Source organism: Oncorhynchus nerka, linkage group LG25, assembly GCF_034236695.1.
Source record: "Oncorhynchus nerka isolate Pitt River linkage group LG25, Oner_Uvic_2.0, whole genome shotgun sequence".
Classification (NCBI taxonomy): domain Eukaryota; kingdom Metazoa; phylum Chordata; class Actinopteri; order Salmoniformes; family Salmonidae; genus Oncorhynchus; species Oncorhynchus nerka.
In genome coordinates, this window is record NC_088420.1 from 39,964,978 (window position 1) to 39,981,512 (window position 16,535).

The 16,535-nt window shown below is 46.2% G+C and overlaps 1 protein-coding gene across 1 annotated transcript in view; it reads right to left on the bottom strand.

The window, feature by feature from the left end:
- Window positions 1–965: 965 nt before the first annotated feature.
- The window catches only part of LOC115109508 (putative adenosylhomocysteinase 3), a 29,097-nt gene continuing 13,527 nt past the window's right edge, over window positions 966–16,535 (bottom strand). Inside the window, exons 2-17 of the mRNA XM_029634462.1 lie at window positions 14,978–15,083; window positions 14,350–14,478; window positions 13,934–14,034; window positions 13,727–13,829; window positions 13,441–13,535; window positions 13,252–13,358; window positions 5,542–5,658; window positions 5,391–5,454; window positions 5,170–5,258; window positions 4,971–5,041; window positions 2,399–2,493; window positions 2,163–2,261; window positions 2,019–2,087; window positions 1,763–1,841; window positions 1,534–1,654; window positions 966–1,393 (exon numbers count right to left, since the gene is read on the bottom strand). Coding sequence (XP_029490322.1) covers window positions 1,387–1,393; window positions 1,534–1,654; window positions 1,763–1,841; window positions 2,019–2,087; window positions 2,163–2,261; window positions 2,399–2,493; window positions 4,971–5,041; window positions 5,170–5,258; window positions 5,391–5,454; window positions 5,542–5,658; window positions 13,252–13,358; window positions 13,441–13,535; window positions 13,727–13,829; window positions 13,934–14,034; window positions 14,350–14,478; window positions 14,978–15,083 — 1,452 coding nt within the window. The 3' untranslated portion in view covers window positions 966–1,386. The remainder of the gene's footprint in view (window positions 1,394–1,533; window positions 1,655–1,762; window positions 1,842–2,018; window positions 2,088–2,162; window positions 2,262–2,398; window positions 2,494–4,970; window positions 5,042–5,169; window positions 5,259–5,390; window positions 5,455–5,541; window positions 5,659–13,251; window positions 13,359–13,440; window positions 13,536–13,726; window positions 13,830–13,933; window positions 14,035–14,349; window positions 14,479–14,977; window positions 15,084–16,535) is intronic.

Below are 16,535 nucleotides of genomic sequence, written 5' to 3' on the forward strand. Positions count from 1 at the left end.
TCAAGGATAGTCCTGTTGTGTCTAGGTAATACTGTGTAATATCGAGGCTTCTAAAGCACTGCTTTCAAATGGCAGGTCACACAGCTATCTTACTGCCTCTTCTTCCAACATTATCCCATAAACACTTTAGTACGTAATATAATCATCTGCTCTGAAGGATCATTATCCATGAGTGATGATGGAGAGGAGAGAGTGAGTGGAAGGCGGACGAGAGAGAGGGAGGGATCAGAACCTGATTAGTGAGCAGTCACTCAGATCTGAAGGAAAGGGGGTCTGAGTGTTGATGAGCTGACTGTGCTCTTCCCAAAGACACACACACACACACTACACTCCACAGGCGGCCGTTGGCACCTTAATTGGGTATGATGTGCTTAAGTAATGGCTAGAACTAATGGCCGGATTGGAATAAATGGAATGTTATCAAACACATGGTTTCCATGTGTTTGATTCCATTTACTCCATTCCAGCCATTATTATGAGCCGTCCTCCCCTCACCAGCCTCCTATGCTACACACACACCAACTTGTCGAGCGCCATTGGAAAAAGTCATTGGTGGAGCATCTCATGGGGGGAGTCAAAGGAACACCCAGCTCACCAGGAGAGAGAGAGTTGCAACTAAAGAAAACAGCAACCTCACTGGGAGTCATTTACCCAAAAGCCCTGACTGTTATCACCTCTCCAGTCTAGAAAGGGAACTTATAGTGAGTAAGGACTGAATCAGTCTACCTCCTCACCCCACAGATTATCCACAGGTCAGGAAGGAAGACCAAAACAAACACACAGGTCCATCTGCCACTGTATCTGCCACTGTGTGTGTGTGTGTGTGTGGGACATCATTCCACCACCTGGTGGGCATAGTTAGAACTACAGAGACAGAAACTAGCTGTCTGTCTGAGGAGAGGAGTTTACGAGACTGGTGGGTGGGTCACATAACTTTGTTTTTGAAAAAATACTAGACAAAATGGTCAAATGTAACATTTTATTAATCTTTTACCTTTTGGTTATTGCTTATCTGCTTTTATTTACATTCAGAAAGTTGAAACATTGTTTAGATGCTGTATCTTTGAGAAGATTTGTAACTGAAAGTAAATCTATGAAAAAGTAGATAATCTGTGTTTCTCTATTACATGTTGACGTACACCTCCTCCAAACCCAGGCTTTTGGGCACTAGAGTTATCTATTTATCTCTATGGGTCAGATGGCTCAGCAGGGGTCAGGGGTTAAAGGTCAGTCTGACCGTCATGGTTGGGGTGTTACAGCTCAGCGCTGGGCTGGGCTAGTTTCCCCACATACACAAATCTGATTCAGGTCTCCCTGGTCCTCGCTTCCTCTGAGCCACATGTCTATGGGGTGCTCTGGTGTATCTTTGGTCTTCACTTCCATGGATTAGTACCTGCAATGAACACTCTCACTGTAAGCCACAGGAACATACTGGAACGCCAAATGACATTACTGTTCATGTTCATTCCTACTTTTAGTGTGTATATGTGCACTATATGCTTGAGATGTGAGTGTGTGTGTGTGTTCACCCACCTGTAGTAGTTTGTTTTGAAGGGTCCAGTCTTGGTGAGGCCCAGGTATTTGGCCTGCTCATCAGTCAGCTCTGTGAGGTGGGCGTCAAACGTTGGCAGGTGGAGTCCGGCCACAAACTCGTCTGAAAACATGCAAGCACACACACACACACACACACCCAAACACAGTCACACTATACCCTGTCAACACCGGAGTAACGAAGCAGTAGGTAGGTAAGGTGGTGTCTCACCCATCTTCTTTGGCAGGAGGTAGACGTCTTTATTGTATCGTCCCTCTGGGGCATTGTACAGCTCAATCAGAGCCAGCACCTGAGGGCATTACGTTACGTTATAGAAGTAGTATACCGAGAACATAATTCAATTACAAAGAGACTGTGGCTACAGAGGTCAGTTCCTTTTTATAGCACATAAATGTAGCCCTCCACAGTAGAGCTTGTGTGTTTGCTGCGACCATGATGTCCCCTGCTGTGTGAGAGACAGACAGACCTGTGTGGTGGCGGTGATGGAGAGAATGAACGAGGGTACCGTGGAGCAGCTCAGATTCAACAGATGACCCTGAGAGAATATACACACACTGTGAAACACACACACACACCAGTGATCACACACTTAACACACACAGGCACTGACCTCAGCCAGTAAGATAATTCTCTTGCCATCTGGCCAGATGACATGGTCCACCTGTGACCTCACTCTCTCCCAGGTCAACTCTGGGCTCCGCAGACTCGCCTGACAGAGGAAAAACACAGTGTGTCAACCTCTCTCTCTCACACACACACACACACACACACACACACACACACACACACACACACACACACACACACACACACACACACACACACACACACACACACACGTCTCACCACGTCTATCTCAGTGTTGGAGTGACCCATGTTACAGACGATGCAGCCGTTCTTCATTCTGTCTAGATAATCTCTTCCCACCACGTTCTTGTTGCCTGAGGACAAAACTGTGGCTGTTATAACCTGCCATAACCTGTCATAGCCCATCATTACCTACTGTAGACTGACAGGTTCAGGAGGAGGGGGTGTGTTGGGGCTGAAGCCAGGGTTAGGATTGTGGTTGGGGTTGAGGCTAGGGTAAGAGTTGGGGTTGAGGCTGAGGGTTGGGGTTGAACCGGGATGCGGACATGAAGCTAGGGTCAGGATTATGGTTGGGGTTGAGGCTAGGGTAAGAGTTGGGGTTGAACCGGGATGCGGACATGAAGCTAGGGTTAGGATTGTGGTTGGGGTTGAGGCTAGGGTTAGAGTTGTGGTTGAACCGGGATGCGGACATGAAGCTAGGGTTAGGATTGTGGTTGGGGTTGAGGGTTAGAGTTGGGGTTGAACCGGGATGCGGACATGAAGCTAGGGTTAGGATTGTGGTTGGGGTTGAGGCTAGGGTTAGAGTTGGGGTTGAACCGGGATGCGAACATGAAGCTAGGGTTAGGATTGTGGTTGGGGTTGAGGCTAGGGTTAGAGTTGGGGTTGAACCGGGATGCGGACATGAAGCTAGGGTTAGGATTGTGGTTGGGGTTGAGGCTAGGGTTAGAGTTGGGGTTGTACCGAAATGTAGACATGAAGTTACATGGAACCCAAACCGGCTGCGCGCGTGCGCCATCGTGCGCCATCGTGCATAAATGTATTTTGTCCCCCCACACCAAACTCGATCACGACACGCAGGTTAAAATATCAAAACAAACTCTGAACCAATTACATTCATTTGGGGGCAGGTTGAAAATCATTAAACATGTATGGCATGTTTAATGTATTTAGCTAGTTAGCTTGCACTTGCTAGCTAACGTTAATTTGTCCTATTTAGCTAGCTTGCTGTTTCTAGCTCATTTGTCCTGGGATATAAATATTGAGTTGTTATTTTACCTGAAATGCACAAGGACCCATAAGAATTTAATTTGCGACTTTCGTGTACGCGACGTGTCCGTTCTGGTCATGTTAGGGTTATGGTTATGGTTGTGGTGAAGGCTAGGGTTAGGGATGAACAGGAATAGTTCACCTAAATTAAAAAATGACACATTTATTTAATTACTCTGTAAGCAGTCTATGGAGAATGTACTGTATGATAGCAATTGGTTTAGTTTACCTGGCACCGTTTCCACATGCTAACATTTTAGCATTGGTGGCACAAATCCCTTTCAAGTCATGGGTCCGATGATAGTATTTTTCACACATCATGTCCAAATCATCTGAAAGTATCTCAAATTGATTGTGAAGCTCAACAAAGTCACTTATAGATGATTTGACCATGATGTGCGAAAAATGCTACGGAGGATACACTGGCAATTGTTTAAGGCAATATTGCCAAGCAATGTTGCTGGGAACAGAGTGGGGTATGAGACATTGGAGCTATGAAGAAACGTAATTTGCCCATTCATTTACTCATCTCCTATAGCTTGTTATTGACTGTTGACTGCCACAGCTGTATAACAATTCATCAGCTAACAAACAAGCAACAAAGAGGTGTTGCTTCTGCCCTGTTCATCCACTCAACCTGCTTCCAGGTTGCTAACAATCTAACCAATTTGGGCCATTGAATATACATGGGCTTTGATTAGCATGCTAATCCATTAGTACGCCCCAGCATGGATACTGTCGTCAGTTAAACTTGACAAACTGAACACAGTATGTATGTAGTAACATGTCATGATCAAATATTGTGGTGAGGAAACATTTGATGGGTGAAAGACCAATATTTCACTGTAAATGTGAGTTTATTTTCAAACACTTGGGCTCAAAAACGGCCACCATGTTTCCAAAATGTTTTAGAACGCAGACTGATCACATGACGGCAGGGTAGCCTAGTGGCTAGACAGATGGGCTAGTAATTTAAAGGTTGCAAGTTCGAATCCCCGAGCTGACAAAGTACAAATCTGTCATTCTGCTCCTGAACAGGCAGGTAACCCACCGTTCCTAGGCCATCATTGAAAATAAGAATTTGTACTTAACTGACTTGCCTAGTTAAATAAAGGTAAAAATATATATTTTTTAAAAGAACAAAATATACACTCTGATTGGAGGATTTCTAAAAATTGTCCACTGGTGGGGCTGCTGATCAAAATTCTCCTGATTATAAAAATATGCAAATGTTTTATGGAAAAATGTTGTAGCAACTATTGCTTCAAATAAATGTATAGTTTATTATCAGCTTTAAGGTTAGGGTTGTGGTTGAGGCTAGTGTTAGGGCTAAACCGTGATGTGGACATGACACTAAGGTTAGGGTTAGCCGGTCTCATTACAGCACACTGAAAGGGTTGGTAACATGAAAAACACTCCTACTGGAGAGTACATGTTTCAGGCAAAAAATGTCCTCTACAATACTTCCATGTGTAACTTTTGTGAGCTATAGTTCGTGTGAGAGTTAAGCGCCTCTCGTTACTAGACCATTCACATTACCTCTGTGGGTGAGGACATGTCTTACCCGTGCAGGTGATGACCATGTCCACCTGTCGGATGACGTCATTGAGCTTGACCAGTCTGAAGCAGTCCATGCTGGAACAGGGAGAGACAAAAACACAAATAGTTCAACACTTGCTTCTACCACCTCCATGTCTTAACCCTTTTTCCTCTCTCTCTCTCTCTCTCTCTCTCTCTCTCTCTCTCTCTTTCTCTCGTCATACCAGGCCTGCAGGGCACATATGGGATCGACCTCTGTGATGTACACTATTGAGCCCATGGCCTTCAGAGCGGCAGAGCAACCTTTACCAACCTGGCCAAGGGAGAGGTGGGAGGAGAGGGTAGAAAGACAAACATTCATACACACAAATGGAGTAAACACATACAGTACATAGAGAGAACAATTTAGACCTCTGTGTTTAATAGGTGCTAATAAAATACTGACCTCTCCATAACCACACACCACAACCTGCTTTCCCCCAAACATCACATCTGTCAACCGTTTCAACCTAGGGGGAGATGGGAGGGGAAAAGTCAAAGGACACACAAACACACACTCATGTTATTTCTGCATCTGTGTGTTTTAGTATACGTACCCATCCAGTATGGACTCCCTGCAGCAGTAGAGGTTGTCAAACATCTGTTTGGTGACTGAGTCATTGACGTTCATAGCAGGAACACACAGCCTCCCTGCCTTGGACAGCTGGTACAGCCTTGGGAAGAAGGGAAACACTGCTACCTTAGCACAACGCATAGGCTGCATCTCAAATAGCAACCTATTACCTATTGTTATGGATTAGGTAAAGTAGTGAAGACAGCACACTACAGCTCTCTAACACTTCCACACTCCATTCCCCAGGGGGCAGCAGCAACCTTGTCCAGCTGCTGAGACTGGTTTCTAAGGAGACAGGTGCTGCCCATTAAGATGGTCAATCAGTGTCTGGCCGATCGAGAGCTCAAGAGTGACAGTTGGCCCTTGACCAAGGTAAGGATGCTGTCTCCTTTGGCACATGCACACTTAACACCTAGGCACATATGCTGATTTCTCACATAGATGCACACATTCATTCAGGTTACAGACCATTTAACTAGGCCAAAACCCATAGACAAAGAGTTATAATTCTTTTAAACACATGTTCGCGTTGGTGGTTGTCGTCCAGGTGGTTGTGAACCGGTAGGATTTGGTGGTGTGCATTTGTTAAGAAAATTTGTAGCAGGTGTTTTTGTCAGGATTGTGTCATGCTAGCATGCTAGGAGAGGTTTGTAGCAGTGTTAGTGTGAGTTTCAGTTTCCTGGCTAGTGAAATAGCTGATGGCTTTGGTCAACAGAAATGTTTGGTGTGGCTGCACCCACAAAGGTAATCAATATTTTGCAGTTGGTAGCTGTTAACTACTATAAGGCTGATTAAGTGTTTTGCTTGTGGTTTGGGTTTTTGCCTAGTAGGAGTGGTTATCTGTATTTGTATCTGTATTTGTTAATGTATGGATTTTGACTTTGGGGGTGTTTGAGCCAGCAGTGTTTTGTGCTGAGGTAGATGATAGTTGGGGTTTGCTCAAGCTAACAATAGCAGATTTGTTGAGCAAGTTAGAGGTTGCAGTGCTGTTATTGGAGAAGTGGAGTGAGTTCTTGCCGTTGGTTCTGGTGGATAGCAGTCAGGAGGAAGAAGACTGGTGAGCCTAGAACAGGAAATAGCACTCTTGAAAAAGCAGTTTAATGAAGGGCTGCATAGAGGGGAGAAAGTTTGTTTCCAGTCAGTCTTGTCACTAAACCAGTTTCCACCAGTGATTCTTTTCAAATGTATTTTTAATTTTTTTAACCCCAGTGAAAAGTCTCAGGGGGTGGAATTTCTCAAGGAGTTTTGTGGTATCCCCAGTTTGAAGTCACTACGGTTCATCAGAGTGCTGATGACAAACCAGATAGGGAAGATGATGATTTGTGTGGGGACTTGGAGGAAACATTCTTTGCCAAACTAGACTGGTTCCAAGAATATAGTTCTCCCTAGTGCAACCTGGACTCAGGGGTAGATGTAACATTTTAGTATGATATGTTGTGTTTTGTATGGCATGTATTCATTTGTGGCTATGCATCAACTATTTCATATTACAATTTGTATGATTTGTTAAGAATTTAAAGATGTACAATATGTTACGAATTGCAATTTGTACAATAGAATTTGCTAAACATATATGTTACAAATTTTACTTTGTTGTGGCTAATGTTAGCTGGTTGGCTAGGTGGCTAACACTGATCAAATCAAATTTTATTTGTCACATACACATGGTTAGCAGATGTTAATGCGAGTGTAGCGAAATGCTTGTGCTTCTAGTTCCGACAATGCAGTAATAACCAACAAGTAATCTAGCTAACAATTCCAAAACTACTACCTTATAGACACAAGTGTAAGTGGATAAAGAATATGTACATAAAGATATATGAATGAGTGATGGTACAGAGCGGCATAGGCAAGATACAGTAGATGGTATTGAGTGCAGTATATACATATGAGATGAGTATGTAAACAAAGTGGCATAGTTAAAGTGGCTAGTGATACATGTATTACATAAGGATGCAGTAGATGATATAGAGTACAGTATATACGTATACATATGAGATGAATAATGTAGGTTATGTAAACATTATATTAGGTAGCATTGTTTAAAGTGGCTAGTGATATATTTGACATCATTTCCCATCAATTCCCATTATTAAAGTGGCTGGAGTTGAGTCAGTGTGTTGGCAGCAGCCACTCAATGTTAGTGGTGGCTGTTTAACAGTCTGTTGGCCTTGAGATAGAAGCTGTTTTTCAGTCTCTCGGTCCCAGCTTTGATGCACCTGTACTGACCTCGCCTTCTGGATGATAGCGGGGTGAACAGGCAGTGGCTCGGGTGGTTGTTGTCCTTGATGATCTTTATGGCCTTCCTGTGACATCGGGTGGTGTAGGTGTCCTGGAGGGCAGGTAGTTTGCCCCCGGTGATGCGTTGTGCAGACCTCACTACCCTCTGGAGAGCCTTACGGTTGTGGGCGGAGCAGTTGCCGTACCAGGCGGTGATACAGCCCGTCAGGATGCTCTCGATTGTGCATCTGTAGAAGTTTGTGAGTGCTTTTGGTGACAAGCCGAATTTCTTCAGCCTCCTGAGGTTGAAGAGGCGCTGCTGCGCCTTCTTCACGATGCTGTCTGTGTGGGTGGACCAATTCAGTTTGTCTGTGATGTGTACGCCGAGGAACTTAAAACTTACTACCCTCTCCACTACTGTTCCATCGATGTGGATAGGGGGGTGTTCCCTCTGCTGTTTCCTGAAGTCCACAATCATCTCCTTAGTTTTGTTGAGTGTGAGGTTATTTTCCTGACACCACACTCCGAGGGCCCTCACCTCGTCCCTGTAGGCCGTCTCGTCGTTGTTGGTAATCAAGCCTACCACTGTTGTGTCATCCGCAAACTTGATGATTGAGTTGGAGGCGTGCGTGGCCACGCAGTCTTGGGTGAACAGGGAGTACAGGAGAGGGCTCAGAACGCACCCTTGTGGGGCCCCAGTGTTGAGGATCAGCGGGGTGGAGATGTTGTTGCCTACCTTCACCACCTGGGGGCGGCCCGTCAGGAAGTCCAGTACCCAGTTGCACAGGGCGGGGTCGAGACCCAGGGTCTCGAGCTTGATGACGAGCTTGGAGGCCACTATGGTGTTAAATGCCGAGCTGTAGTCGATGAACAGCATTCTCACATAGGTATTCCTCTTGTCCAGATGGGTTAGGGCAGTGTGCAGTGTGGTTGAGATTGCATCGTCTGTGGACCTATTTGGGCGGTAAGCAAATTGGAGTGGGTCTAGGGTGTCAGGTAGGGTGGAGGTGATATGGTCCTTGACTAGTCTCTCAAAGCACTTCATGATGACGGAAGTGAGTGCTACGGGGCGGTAGTCGTTTAGCTCAGTTACCTTAGCTTTCTTGGGAACAGGAACAATGGTGGCCCTCTTGAAGCATGTGGGAACAACAGACTGGGATAGGGATTGATTGAATATGTCCGTAAACACACCAGCCAGCTGGTCTGTGCATGCTCTGAGGGCGCGGCTGGGGATGCCGTCTGGGCCTGCAGCCTTGCGAGGGTTGACACGTTTAAATGTTTTCCTCACGTTGGCTGCAGTGAAGGAGAGTCCGCATGTTTTAGTTGCGGGCCGTGTCAGTGGCACTGTATTGTCCTCAAAGCGGGCAAAAAAGTTATTTAGTCTGCCTGGGAGCAAGACCCCCTGGTCCGTGACGGGGCTGGTTTTCTTTTTGTAATCCGTGATTGACTGTAGACCCTGCCACATACCTCTTGTGTCTGAGCCGTTGAATTGAGATTCTACTTTGTCTCTATACTGACGCTTAGCTTGTTTGATTGCCTTGCGGAGGGAATAGTTACACTGTTTGTATTCGGTCATGTTTCCAGTCACCTTGCCCTGATTAAAAGCAGTGGGTCACGCTTTCAGTTTCACGCGAATGCTGCCATCAATCCACGGTTTCTGGTTTGGGAATGTTTTAATCGTTGCTATGGGAACGACATATTCAATGCACGTTCTAATGAACTCGCTCACCGAATCAGCGTATTCGTCAATGTTGTTGTCTGACGCAATACGGAACATATCCCAGTCCACGTGATGGAAGCAGTCTTGGAGTGTGGAATCAGATTGGTCGGACCAGCGTTGAACAGACCTCAGCGCGGGAGCTTCTTGTTTTAGTTTCTGTCTGTAGGCAGGGATCAACAAAATGGAGTCGTGGTCAGCTTTTCCGAAAGGAGAGCGGGGCAGGGCCTTATATGCGTCGCGGAAGTTGGAATAGCAATGATCCAAGGTTTTTTCAGCCCTGGTTGCGCAATCGATATGCTGATAAAATTTAGGGAGTCTTGTTTTCAGATTAGCCTTGTTAAAATCCCCAGCTACAATGAATGCAGCCTCCGGTTATATGGATTCCAGTTTGCAAAGAGTCAAGTAAAGTTTGTTCAGAGCCATCGATGTGTCTGCTTGGGGGGGAATATATACGGCTGTGATTATAATCGAAGAGAATTCCCTTGGTAGATAATGCGGTCGACATTTGATTGTGAGGAATTCTAAATCAGGTGAACAGAAGGACTTGAGTTCCTGTATGTTGTTGTGGCAACACCACGTCACGTTAACCATGAAGCATACGCCCCCGCCCCTCTTCTCACCAGAAAGATGTTTGTTTCTGTCGGCGCGATGCGTGGAGAAACCAGCTGGCTGCACCGACTCCGATAGCGTCTCTCCAGTGAGCCATGTTTCCGTGAAGCAAAGAACGTTAGTCTCTGATGTCCCTCTGGAATGCTACCCTTGCTCGGGTTTTCATCAACCTTGTTGTCAAGAGACTGGACATTGGTGAGGAGAATGCTAGGGAGTGGTGCACGATGTGCCCGTCTCCGGAGTCTGACCAGAAGACCGCTTAGTTTTCCCCTTTTACGAAGTCGTTTTTTGGGGTCGCCGGCTGGGATCCATTCCGTTGTCCTGGGTGAAAGGCAGAACACAGGATCCGCTTCGCGAAAGTCATATTCTTGGTCGTACTGATGGTGAGTTGACGCTGCTCTTATGTTCAGTAGTTATTCTCGACTGTATGTAATGAAACCTAAGATGACCTGGGGTACCAATGTAAGAAATAACACGTAAAAAAACTAAAAAAAACTGCATAGTTTCCTAGGAACGCGAAGCGAGTCGGCCATCTCTGTCGGCGCCGGAAGAGGCTAGCTAGGGGTTAAGGTTAGGGGTTAGGTTAAAGGGTTATGGTTAGGGGAAGGGTTAGCTAACATGCTAAGTAGAGGCAAAGTAGCTAGGCAGTAGTAAGTAATTGTAAAGTTGCCCGTGATGAGATTCGAACATGCAACTTTTCTAAATGCTCATGTTATACGCCCACCAATGCATCATACTTTGTTAACCTTCTGTCTTATGTAATCACTATCAAGAGTAAAATATCATACTAATTTACTATGCTACGTCTAGTCTGAGACCAGACTGCCTAGTGAGAAAGGTGATTCTTGTATGTCTCTAGCTGAGACCTTCTGGGCAGAGATATGTGATGTTGTGTACCTTCTGCAGGTTGAGGATGAGGTTGATTCATGTATCAATTTAGGGGAGACATTCTTTGTTAGATAGTGACAATGAGCAAGTTAGATACAGAGGTTGTTAGTGATTCTTTTGTTCCTTTAGCTGACATAATCTTTGCCAAAATACTTGAGATTGTGGTTCCTCCGCAGGCTGATCATGCGGTTGTTAGGGTGTCAGGTGTTGATTTAGCTGACACGTTTATTATCAAATCAAATCAAATCAAATTGTATTTGTCACATACACATGGTTAGCAGATGTTAATGCGAGTGTAGCGAAATGCTTGTGCTTCTAGTTCCGACAATGCAGTAATAACCAACATGTAATCTAACTAACAATTCCAAAACTACTGTCTTATACACAGTGTAAGGGGATAAAGAATATGTACATAAAGATATATGAATGAGTGATGGTACAGAGCAGCATAGGCAAGATACAGTAGATGGTATCGAGTACAGTATATACATATGAGATGAGTATGTAAACAAAGTGGCATAGTTAAAGTGGCTAGTGATACATGTATTACATAAGGATGCAGTAGATGATATAGAGTACAGTATATACGCATGCATATGAGATGAATAATGTAGGGTATGTAACATTATATAAGGTAGCATTGTTTAAAGTGGCTAGTGATATATTTTACATAATTTCCCATCAATTCCCATTATTAAAGTGGCTGGAGTTGAGTCAGTGTCAGTGTGTTGGCAGCAGCCACTCAATGTTAGTGGTGGCTGTTTAACAGTCTGATGGCCTTGAGATAGAAGCTGTTTTTCAGTCTCTCGGTCCCAGCTTTGATGCACCTGTACTGACCTCGCCTTCTGGATGTTAGCGGGGTGAACAGGCAGTGGCTCGGGTGGTTGTTGTCCTTGATGATCTTTATGGCCTTCCTGTAACATCGGGTGGTGTAGGTGTCCTGGAGGGCAGGTAGTTTGCCCCCGGTGATGCGTTGTGCAGACCTCACTACCCTCTGGAGAGCCTTACGGTTGTGGGCGGAGCAGTTGCCGTACCAGGCGGTGATACAGCCCGACAGGATGCTCTCGATTGTGCATCTGTAGAAGTTTGTGAGTGCTTTTGGTGACAAGCCGAATATCTTCAGCCTCCTGAGGTTGAAGAGGCGCTGCTGCGCCTTCTTCACGATGCTGTCTGTGTGAGTGGACCAATTCAGTTTGTCTGTGATGTGTATGCCGAGGAACTTAAAACTTGCTACCCTCTCCACTACTGCTCCATCGATGTGGATAGGGGGGGGGGTGTTCCCTCTGCTTAATAAGTTGTGGGAGGGAGGAGATTCTTCCCAGTCACAAGGTGATGTTAGTGAGGATCTGCTGGAAGAGCCGGTCTGGGTTTTGCTGGGTGAGACTGCTGGGTTTTGTGACGAGAATCAGGAGCTTGAAGAAATTAGTTGTGGAAAAGCCAGATCCACCCATGTTTTGACTTTCTGTTGTTGAGAGGTTAGTTCTGGCATCATGTAGGCCAAGTGTGTCTCCTGTTACTTTCCTCCACCTTAATTGAGGAGGATCTGGCTAACAGTTCCCCTCCAGTGAGTGCTTAGAGCTGGAGAAAAGAGGTGATTGGGAACATGATGGTGTTCCTAGTGAGTTGGCTGAAGTTGTGGTTGATGTTTACTTGTCTCTAGTGGTGGTTGCTTCAAGTCTCTTATAGCTGGTTACATATCAGATGGAGCTTGTTGCTTGTGTCCATGGGCTGAGTGAATGGAGTTGGTCTCAGTTTAGAACCAGACGGGTTATTGTCCCTTGGTTTGGTCAAGTCAGAGACTTTAGTCAGGAAGAAATTGTGTGATGGTTTTGTTTTTTGACAGGTTTCCTTTTGAGGGTTTCTGTAGTCAGGTTGTGTAACTGCAGCTCTAGTGTACATATTTTGTCTCTTCAGTTGAGGAAGTTTTATGGAAAATGAATAGAAAACAAAAGTATGAAAGTTTGGAATATTCTGGAAAATATTGTTTTTTTGGACTCAAAACTAGTGCGCTATATAGGGAATATGGTGTCAATTGGGGCACAGACACAGTGTAGAAGTCTAATTATGTCACAAGTGTTAGCTTCTTTCATTAAATGTATGTGGCATGAGCTGTCCTTATTTACACAGGTGACTCACACAAGTTGTAATGACTAAGTCAAACAATAGGCTTATCATACCTGAAAAATCCATTGTTTTAGATAGGCACGTCTTCTAATCTGTCTAAAACAATCAGAGGCATGGGTACTCCAATCCCACCTGTGAACGCCTGTGACGCTCTCCTCCACGATGCCCTTGATCATCTTGAACATGCTGGGGTATTTCTTATCGATCCAGTGGGTCAGGTCTCCCCCATCATCCAGGATCTGAGAAATGCAGAGAATCCATCCATGACTGGATTAAACTGGATCATAGCTGTCTAATGTGAGAGCTAGGCCTATACTGTACCATATTGGGCTGCCAGGCCTCCAGGCTGACACAGTGGTCAATACACCACCAGAAGTCATCCTCCGACTCCCCCTTCCACGCAAACACAGGGAAGCCTGAGAGAGAGAGACAGAATAGGGGAGAGGGCAAAGGAGAGTTTATTGTATTTCTGTAGATTACTGAGTTTGAGAGATGAGGGGAAAAAGGAGTGACTTGTGGGGGGTAAAAAGTCAAGAGACAGCTGAGAAGACAGTGGTGAGAAAAAGTGACAGCGGAGAGAGCAAGAGTAATACTGTGTGTGTCTCACCTTCCTCAGCCAGAGCTGCAGCTGCAGCGTTCTGGGTGGAGTAGATGTTACAGGCTGCCCAGCGACACTGAGCCCCCAACGCAGACAGAGTCTCCATCAACACCTACAGGAACACATATGTGCACGCGGTCACACGCAAATACACACAGTCCAATTTCAGTGATTCAGTGTCTGTTTGTGTGCGTGTGTGTGTGCATGCATACTCACGGCTGTGTGAGCGGTGATGTGAGTGCAGCCCACTACTTTAGCTCCAGCCAGTGGCTTCTCTCCCTCTGCTCTCTTTCTCAGGGACATCAGAGCTGGCATCTCTACACAGAGAGATGAGGGAGAAGGAATGAAAGGGGAGAGAACTTGACACACCTTGAGTCATGTTCCTCCCTCTCTCTTACCTTACTCTTTAACACACACTCTTTGAAAAAGAAAAGGTGCTGTCCCCTTTGAAGAACCCTTTTTGGTTCCAGGTAGATCCCTTTTGGTAGAAACCTTTCCACAGAGGGTTTTACATGGAACCTAAAAGAGTTCTACCTGGAACAAAAAAGGTTTCTCCTATGGGGACAGCTGAAGAACCCCTTTTGAAACCATTTTTCCTAAGAGCATTACACACCTCTTCCATTCCCTCTCACCTTGCTCAGCGATCGTTATCTCCCTGCGTCCGAGGCCGGCCTGTCTGATGTTCATGATGCAGAAGTCTTGATGTCCCTTAGAGCTCCTCTGCTGCCTGATTCTAGGAGACGTCGCATCCTCTGAACTGTCTGTGTACGACACAGCTAACGGTGTGAGGGGTTAACAGAGTAACACCAGACACAATTAAACAGTATGAGCTGGATAAACCATCTAGGGTTAACTGAAATCTCCCATTGGACCAATAGTCAAATGGCAACAGGTTACAACTGTTATCAGCAAAAGTAGAGAAGCAAAATAAACCGTTATTTATACCTTCTAATGGATTGTAAATCTGGAAACAGCTACAATATTATGAATCAGCCTCGTTGTGTTTGAGGTTTAAGTACGTGCTATGTACAGTTGGGATTACTGCTCCTTCTTTGTCTGAGAACAGCTAACTAGACAGATAAGGAGTAAATTAAAGAGGTAATTCCTCTGAAGACTTTCTCTCAATGAAAGTTTGGCTGAGGGAGAAAGACTCAAAACGTATCTGACTGTAACAACCCGCTGGGACAACAGCCAGACATGGGCAGCTATACAATTAGACACAAAACACACCGTGCCGACAAAGCAGGTGTGTGTGCGTACCTGAGTTGTAGTTATCTGTGGAGGACTGGGAGAAAGAACGGGAGCGACGACCGGTCTTACTAAGACGTTGGTTAAAATCCTGCCTCTGATCAGCAAACTGGATTTGCTGTGGAGAAAGAGGGAGGGAGAGAATCACTTTTGAGACCAGCCTAACAAACCGCGTCAGACAGACACCAGGGTTACAGTACATCCACCGCTTCGTCCAAGGCATTATATCAACTTTCTATCTCCACATAAGGAACAAAACACACAGAGAGAGAAGATGCAGGAATGTTGGTAATCTTATCAAGAGGCTCACATCGTTCTCTCACTCTCATCATAGCTAACACTTGCACACCTTCTCCCTCTCCCTAACACACTCTCCATGACATGGTCTCTCATTCTCTTTCCCTTCTCCATGTTTCTCTCACTTTCCAAAGCTCCCCTTTTCTCTCCTTCCCTCTGTCCCTCTCTCTGTCTCACCACCCGTTGTGGTGGAAGGTGCCCACTTAGCCATGCCTAGTGTCTGCTCCCTCTGTCCCTCTCTCTGTCTCACCACCCGTTGTGGTGGAAGGTGCCCACTTAGCCATGCCTAGTGTCTGCTCCCTCTGTCCTTCTCTCTGTCTCACCACCCGTTGTGGTGGAAGGTGCCCACTTAGCCATGCCTAGTGTCTGCTCCCTCTGTCCCTCTCTCTGTCTCACCACCCGTTGTGGTGGAAGGTGCCCACTTAGCCATGCCTAGTGTCTGCTCCCTCTGTCCCTCTCTCTGTCTCACCACCCGTTGTGGTGGAAGGTGCCCACTTAGCCATGCCTAGTGTCTGCTCCCTCTGTCCCTCTCTCTGTCTCACCACCCGTTGTGGTGGAAAGGTGCCCACTTAGCCATGCCTAGTGTCTGCTCCCTCTGTCCCTCTCTCTGTCTCACCACCCGTTGTGGTGGAAGGTGCCCACTTAGCCATGCCTAGTGTCTGCTCCCTCTGTCCCTCTCTCTGTCTCACCACCCGTTGTGGTGGAAGGTGCCCACTTAGCCATGCCTAGTGTCTGCTCCCTCTGTCCCTCTCTCTGTCTCACCACCCGTTGTGGTGGAAGGTACCCACTTAGCCATGCCTAGTGTCTGCTCCCTCTGTCCCTCTCTCTGTCTCACCACCCGTTGTGGTGGAAGGTGCCCACTTAGCCATGCCTAGTGTCTGCTCCCTCTGTCCCTCTCTCTGTCTCACCACCCGTTGTGGTGGAAGGTGCCCACTTAGCCATGCCTAGTGTCTGCTCCCTCTGTCCCTCTCTCTGTCTCACCACCCGTTGTGGTGGAAGGTGCCCACTTAGCCATGCCTAGTGTCTGCTCCCTCTGTCCCTCTCTCTGTCTCACCACCCGTTGTGGTGGAAGGTGCCCACTTAGCCATGCCTAGTGTCTGCTCCCTCTGTCCCTCTCTCTGTCTCACCACCCGTTGTGGTGGAAGGTGCCCACTTAGCCATGCCTAGTGTCTGCTCCCTCTGTCCCTCTCTCTGTCTCACCACCCGTTGTGGTGGAAGGTGCCCACTTAGCCATGCCTAGTGTCTGCTCCCTCTGTCCCTCTCTCTGTCTGTC